Genomic DNA, 7,409 nt, shown 5'->3' with positions numbered 1-7,409 from the left:
TGCAAGTTTTTTTTGTTTAGTTTTTACGACACCGTTGTCGTCTCCGTGTAAACGTGCAGTAAAACACACGGACGTGGTGATTCTGCCATGAGTCTGTTTCAACACTGACCTACCAGATGACGTTGGATACAAGTGCGACCCGAGGGGGTGTTCTGGTGCAGGTGTGCATAAGCAGAGGAAGCTAGCCGGCATTTTTGTGATGCCTTTGAGGAACTCGCCCTCAAAAAAACTAGTTATGACACTCGTCTGCAGAGCGGACCTGACTCGTTACCCTGCACCTGGGGGCTTTTGACTCTCGTAAGCGCTCTGATGGGTCATCCACCTGTTGACGTGTTTACAGCGTAGAATTAGGCTATTTAGCACTGAATTATATTAAAGTTGAAACTAAAGAAAGTGAATAGTGTCCGAGTATGATCTGTGATCAGGTTGTGCCTCCTAAATGATTTTATGGGGAGGATCAGTGTCTTAGACATCCTCTTGTAGTCTGAAATACAGAGCCCTACATAAACCGATGAAGCAAAGCATAAGTAAACTTGGAAAAACCAACAAACTGACACATCACAGCCAGCCTATAGTTGACGAGTCATGACAACACGCAGAGAACACGGTTTCACAAGACAGACAGTCTGCAAGACCGACACAGGAAGTGGAGTGTAAGCATGCAGACATGCAGGCACAGAGACACACAATAGCGAAAAGATACACCAAACCACCTCCACTGTAAGAAGAACGTATTATTGTCTGTCTTCCTTGATATGTTGTGCAGAGCACGTAAAACCGTAAACCGCCAGGTGGTCGGCGGTTCTATCTGGCTGCGATGTAGTTTAGCCAACGGAACAAACCCAACAAAAAAAGCATTAGTATATAAGCTAACAGCATTCATTCGTGTCATGAGGGGCACAAGGCACTCATTACAAGCGGAAGAGCAGGAAATGTGGCTTCTTGTTGAGATTGCAAAATGAAAAGCTGAACGGGGACATCAATAAATAGTTCCAAACGTTTTTGAACGATTAGCTACAACGATTTTGCATGTCGTACTGTATAGCCTACTCAGAGCACGGCAGTTTGAACACCCATAAAGATTAAATGTGTTAATGTTACCTTACTGGGCCAGACCAAGGGACTGAATATAATGTCTGGACTGGCTAGTGTGTCACATAGCCTATTTCAAAAGTGTGTCATCTATTTAACTGAGGCGCAACGAAGTCAAATCGGGTATATTCAGGAATGACAAAAATAAAATAATCGTGTTGATTTCAACCTTTGATCCCTTCTGATCTAGCTGCAACGTACGTGCAGAGCACGATTACTACAAATGCTTGAGAACCCTTAGAGTAACAATGTAACAATTTGTGGTTAATATCGAAACCTTGTAACCTACTGTATTCAAAATGAAGACACATTATACGCATGCGTACAAGTACAAAGGCAAGGCACTTATGGACAGTCGGCAAAAACGGCGGAAATCAACCCAAACCTTCGAGATAGATTCGGGGTTGCGGGAGAACAGCGGTTGCTTACCGAAACGCAGGGACTGGAGGAGGTACTCGGGGTCGGCGAACGCTGTACGGTAACCAGCGCCATTCAGCGACCGGGAAAAGGATACCTGAGAGAAAGCGACAACGGCGAGACGGTCATTATTGTTTCTGGACAAAACAGCTGAACCGGGCTGGTCTCTCCTGCAGCCAGTCTGATACTCCCCCGGCTGTTTCCTCGGTACGGACGTTGTGCGCATGCGCAACTACCGCAATCTGTCAATTTGGATTAACCCCGTCCGCGCTGGTAAGAAACAATTAAAACTGCTTTTAGTCAACTCCCTGAAGTAAGTGTTTCTTTGTTACGATTCGAATAAGATTAAGAATTGATTTACTACATTGTGTTATTTCATGATGGGAGCAAAAGTTAAATACACATGCATGGAAGATATAAATCATCAGTGAAAAAAGCACCCTTTTTAGGAATGAGAATGACGTCATTTGACACTTTTTTTTAAAATTCTATTCTTCTGTGACTCCTGATTTCGGTTCGTAGCGTAGCGAGCATATTTGTGACGGGGAGAATGTGTTTCAAACTGTTCAGACTGCCTGTCTGAGCCTGTGCGTAACCATACTTTAACCACTCACAGGTTCCCTGCAGGCAATGTACACTGATCCCGAACTTGCAACACCTTCTACGCACAACACGTCAGAATGGACGGAAGGGTGTCATCATCCATCATCATCATTACTCACGTGCCATTTCCTCTTTTCAAGGCTGACATAAAGGATCTATTTGGAAACCTTACAAGGAATTTCAAGTCGTAAAGCTATGGATCACAACTATGGATATTACATTTACATTGATGCATTTAGCAGACGCTTTTATCCAAAGCGACTTCCAAAAGAGAACATTGTGAAAACTAAATAAATCCCAAAGGGAGGAACCATAAGATAATAATCTTTACAATAATAATAATAATATTTACAAATAAATTAATTTCCTAGTTTTTATATGGACTGTACACCTTTTCCCTTTTATATGGACTGTCCACCGACTGTCCCTCTTGGTTCGGATACTTGTATAGCCTACACTATTAATGGACTGTAAATGAACACATACACACACACTGCAGTGTCATATTTCAGTAGCAATGACTCGCTGTTTTTGATGAACACTCCCCATCTCTCTCTCTCTCACTCACACACACGCACACACACACAAACTGCTTAGCAACCTACAACCAACACAACACAAATGCCACTGGACACAACAGGAGGCGAACATCCTTGTATCCTTGTCATTCCGTCTATTTGTGTCCCAATCCGTCCAGCCCCTGTCTCCATCCCTTCATACGCACAGAACCAGTCTCTATCTCTGACTCAGAGGATTAACAGTGAGGGTATAGATGAGATTGAGATTACGACAGGGATAATGGTGTTTGGATTACGAGTAACACAGAGAAGACAACACGAGTCCAAAGCTGCAGCTTTAATCACAGGTGAACTATGAGCTCTCTGATCTGATTTGAGAGGAAAACTGAGCAAAGAAGGTAAAAAAGAGTCGAATGATAGTGTGCGGAAGAGGACTGTCGTATTTATTAACCATTGCTGTAATAAAACTGGTTGGATGGACCAAAGTCCAACAATGACTATTGATTAATGTCTATGGCTGCATGATTGCGTCAAATTCCAGTGGGTTCTTCGCTACAGCGAGACGGGGTTGAATTCACAGATGAGAAAAGGAAATCCTTTTTAGGATTATTAAAGACAGACTTTTCCAGTACAATGTCGCCACCCAGTGGTAGATGTCAATTGTTCGTTTTAGTTACATCAGAGGCTTTCAAGATTTGAAGAAGACAATGGTAGCAAATCAGTGACATAATGTTTAGAATTTTAAAAGGCATTGAATACTTAATATTGGAATTAATTATAGGGTCTGACGATTTTTTTCCCGAATCAAACGTTAGCTCTACTATTAACGAATCTAACGTGACAGGTCACAGTTCATTCAAGCAAGATGGCGGTCCCCGGGAAACAGTAAGTAGATGAGTAAATGTTGAAGCTAGATGAGTAAATGTTGTTTTTCTGTGAACGCTTATATTTTTTTTATTTTTATTTTGGCTTTCGTCACAATTGTGTTGTTGTGTTTGCCCAACTATTTACGACCACAACGCTGTATCTCACCGGTAGCTAGCCTATGTTTACTCTTAGCCGAGGTAGATAGCTAGCCGATGTAGCTCTAGACTGGAGCTACATGCAGACTTAGAGTTACCTAGCTAGCTATTTCACTAGTCTAACTCAGAAGGCAGACTAAGTAGAATGTACTTGCGGTCTTGAGACTTGACTTATCATGTAGAACTTACGTTACTTGTCTTTAGCGTGCCAAGATATGATTGCCTTTGCTAGTTGGGTAACTTACTAGCCACAGCCACACATATTAGACACATAATCTATATAATCGAAAAATTAAGCAGGCTCCAAATCTAGTTTCATAGGAAAGGGATTGGATCTTTGGCGCTAAATCAAACGCGAACTGTAATTCTTAAGTTGCGCTGTGTTCCCAGGTATGGGCTGATTTTATCCCAGAAGGGGGCATCGAAAACAGCTGCCATCCCAAGACCTTCTATCTTTGGCGATGATTCAGATGAGGAAGTAGGTGTATGGTTTACTTTGAAGCCAGTTCGAATATTCATTACAACCGCATTTAATGCCTGCGGCCAATCGGGCCAAATCATTGACAGGAATCTGTTATGTCTCGCGAAACTCTTCTTCTCTCCAGACTACGGTGGGGGAGAGTCTGCTGAAGGAAGCAGCGAAGAAGAAGATGATGAAACAGGTAAGAAAAGACTGTAGAATGGAGGGGTGGTGCATCGTGTATCGGGCTCGATGATGGTGACATTAGAGCAAGGCTGTTTTTTTAAGGAGGTCAAGTCAGTACCTGGATTACCGGTAGACCTTCAACAGTTGTGCTCAATGACTGCTAGACTAACACCTTTGTGTGTGTGTGTGTGTGTGTGTGTTCAGACTCGCCTGGAGATGCATAAAGCGTTGGAGCAGGACAGCACCGTGTATGACTATGACGGGGTGTATGAAGACATGCAGAAACAGAGGCTGGAAAGCAGCAAGAAAATTCTGGGAGGAGCAGACAAGAAGGTACTGGAGAGACCCTGAGCCAACACACACACTTACACACACACACACGTACACACACATACTTACACACACATCTCTTTTGACCTCTTCTCACCCTCGTTTATCTCCTTCACCGTTTCATCCTTCCATCCCCTCTCTCCCCATGTCCCTCTGGTGTCTCTCTGTCCACAGCCCAAGTACATAAACCAGCTGATCCGGGCGGTGGAGGAGAGGAAGAAGGAGCAGGAGCGCAGGGACGAGAGGAAGATCCAGAAGGAGAGGGAGGCGGAGGGGGAGAAGTTTGCCGACAAGGAGGCATACGTGACGTCGGCGTACCGGCAGAAGCTGCAGGAGAGGAAGGAGGAGGAGGAGAAGGAGAAGAGGCTGGCTCAGATGGAGGGTGAGACAGTGAGGAGAGCCTGGCTCAGATGGAGGGTGAGACAGTGAGGAGAGGCTGGCTCAGATGGAGGGTGAGACAGTGAGGAGAGCCTGGCTCAGATGGAGGGTGAGACAGTGAGGAGAGGCTGGCTCAGATGGAGGGTGAGACAGGGAGGAGAGGCTGGCTCAGATGGAGGGTGAGACAGTGCCGTGTCTGGGCCAGTTACAGGTGTGCTGAGGGGGATCACCGTTAATCCTGTAACCTGTGTGTGTGTGTGTGTGTGTGTGTGTGTGTGTGTGTGTGTGTGTGACCAGCTGCTCTGGATGTGAAGAAGCAGAAGGATCTGAGCGGCTTTTACAGACACCTGCTGAACCAAACTGTGGGAGAAGAGGTCATTCCGGACGGCTCGTCTCAAAGGTCAGTCCTCCTTACACACACACACATACACATTACACACTCGTTACACACACCTTACACACACACATCACATAGATTGATGGGTGTTAACTTTGTGTCCCTCTCGTATCTCTCCTACTCTCTGACTCACCCCTTCCATCTTCTGTTCTTCTCTTTCGTTCCGACAGGCATCCGACTCCCCAAGCTGTCAAGATCAAAGAGGAGCCCCCCGCCTCCCCCTCCCCCCCCTCCGGTGACCACGCCCCCGTTTCCCACAGCGACAGCGAGGAAGGGCCCGTCCAGAAGGCCGCTTTCAGCAAGCCCACCCAGGGCGCCGCCGCCCACTCCAAACGCCACTACAGACAGAGGTCGCCCTCGTCAGGGAGCGGAGAGGAGAGGGAGAAGGAGCGAGAGAGGGAGAGGAAGAGCCACCGGGACAGAGACAGAGAGCGGGGGAAGGACAGGGAGAGAGACAGAGAGGACGACAGGCACGGCAGGCGGAGAGAGGACAGGGCGAGGGATCGAGAGAGAGACCGGGACGAGGACAGGGGGAGGGGGAGGAGGGAGAAGGAGAGGGAGGAGAGGCGCGGGAAGAGAGAGAGGAGCCCCAGGGACAGGGAGAGGGAGAGGGGGAGGAACGCAGAGAAGGACAGGAAGAGGGACTTGAGCGAGGACAAGGAAAAGAGAGAGAGGAAGGAGGGAGAGAGCGAGGACAAGGGAGGAGAGAAGGAGAAGAGAGAGAGGAAGGAGGGAGAGAGCGAGGACAAGGGAGGAGAAAAGGGCAGAGAGCAGGAGAAGAGAGAAAGGAAAGAGGGAGAGAAAGAGACCGAACAGCCAGAAGGGAAGGAGGCGGTCGGGGAAGACAAGAAAGAGAAAACGGAGGGAGACGCGGGGGAGAAGGGAAGGAAAGAGAAGGAGGAAGAGGCTAAAGTGAACAAGTTTGCGAAGCGCAGCAGTGAGCAGACGGTGGGCTCAGCCAGAGAGCGGTACCTGGCCAGGCAGGTGGGCCGCTCAGCCAGCAAGGCCTACATCGAGAAGGAGGACGACTGACCTGACTCTCTGCTCGTATGAACTGAGCCGTGAGTCACGCCCACACGCATGTGCAAGGACAAGGAGAGCTTCTACTCCCATTCACTGCAAGGGAGGAAGTGACACGGATTTGTGCGGTTAAATAATGTGGTGTGTGTGTGTGAGAGAGAATGAGTGAGTAGTTAAGAGGGTGCTTGAGAGCAAGTTACACCTCACCAAGTTTTGTTTGTGAATATTTCTGTCATAGAAATGTTTTTACTATGATGTTTAGAAAACTACTCACTGTTATCTTGTGTTAATAAAAAAAAAACAATTGCAGAGAAACAGTTTATTCACCGCCTTCTTTCGGCCACATGGTGGCGATGTTGTTTATGTATTTAGTTTTGCCCCCAAGTTCAACCTGAAAACGCATTTAGTTCGGAGATGTATGGTGTCATGGGATGGGCAAGCAGAATGTGGAGCCTACCATCTAATGTTAAGTGCATGCTTCTCATATTATTGGAAAGTAGACTACACTTAATACGTAATACATAGTAAATTGGAATTCCGAAATGGTGATGTTGGTTAAAATTGTGAAACCAATAAAAAAATTATAATAATAAGATTCAAACATATAGTGCAACAATGACGCTAATGTTAGGGGGCAATTATGTGGGGGTGACGTCCCCTGAAGACAGGTATATGTCTCGTGGTTTATTAAGGTTATTAGGTTATTAGTATATTAAGGTGTTGTTGGACGGGCTACAGAAGTTGACTGGAGTACAAACGGTGTTGTAGTGCTAAATAATACCAATAGATGGTGTCACAATGTCATTTTCGAACACCCACCCCCCGTTGAATGTCTGGTCTCGTAAGACGGTGTCTAGACCGCATGGTCTAATAAACAAAGCAATAGCTCAATGAACAGCATGGCTTTTTATGAACACAATCAATACCCTACATTCACGCTGTAGCCTTATGAACTGTCAACCTCTTTTTATTAGATAAAACGTGAG

General features: G+C 46.2%; 2 protein-coding genes across 2 annotated transcripts in view; one reads left to right on the top strand and one right to left on the bottom strand.

Moving 5' to 3' along the window:
* The window catches only part of ssh2b (slingshot protein phosphatase 2b), a 17,343-nt gene extending 15,744 nt beyond the window's left edge, over positions 1 to 1,599 (bottom strand). The window contains exon 1 of the mRNA XM_084683483.1: positions 1,522 to 1,599. Coding sequence (XP_084539609.1) covers positions 1,522 to 1,584 — 63 coding nt within the window. The 5' untranslated portion in view covers positions 1,585 to 1,599. The remainder of the gene's footprint in view (positions 1 to 1,521) is intronic.
* Positions 1,600 to 3,297: 1,698 nt separating this feature from the next.
* On the top strand, positions 3,298 to 6,738 carry nsrp1 (nuclear speckle splicing regulatory protein 1). Its single transcript, XM_084683497.1, has 7 exons — positions 3,298 to 3,515; positions 4,043 to 4,130; positions 4,258 to 4,314; positions 4,503 to 4,631; positions 4,803 to 5,010; positions 5,304 to 5,406; positions 5,574 to 6,738. Exons 1-7 carry the CDS (start codon positions 3,496 to 3,498, stop codon positions 6,433 to 6,435), a joined length of 1,467 nt encoding a protein of 488 aa, XP_084539623.1. The 5' UTR covers positions 3,298 to 3,495; the 3' UTR covers positions 6,436 to 6,738.
* The last annotated feature ends 671 nt before the right edge of the window (positions 6,739 to 7,409 follow it).

The sequence above is a fragment of the Hypomesus nipponensis genome, chromosome 20 (assembly GCF_054491055.1).
Source record: "Hypomesus nipponensis isolate SF chromosome 20, ASM5449105v1, whole genome shotgun sequence".
NCBI lineage: Eukaryota > Metazoa > Chordata > Actinopteri > Osmeriformes > Osmeridae > Hypomesus > Hypomesus nipponensis.
Note: the sequence above shows the minus strand (reverse complement) of the source record. Positions and strands in the feature narration are given on the sequence as shown.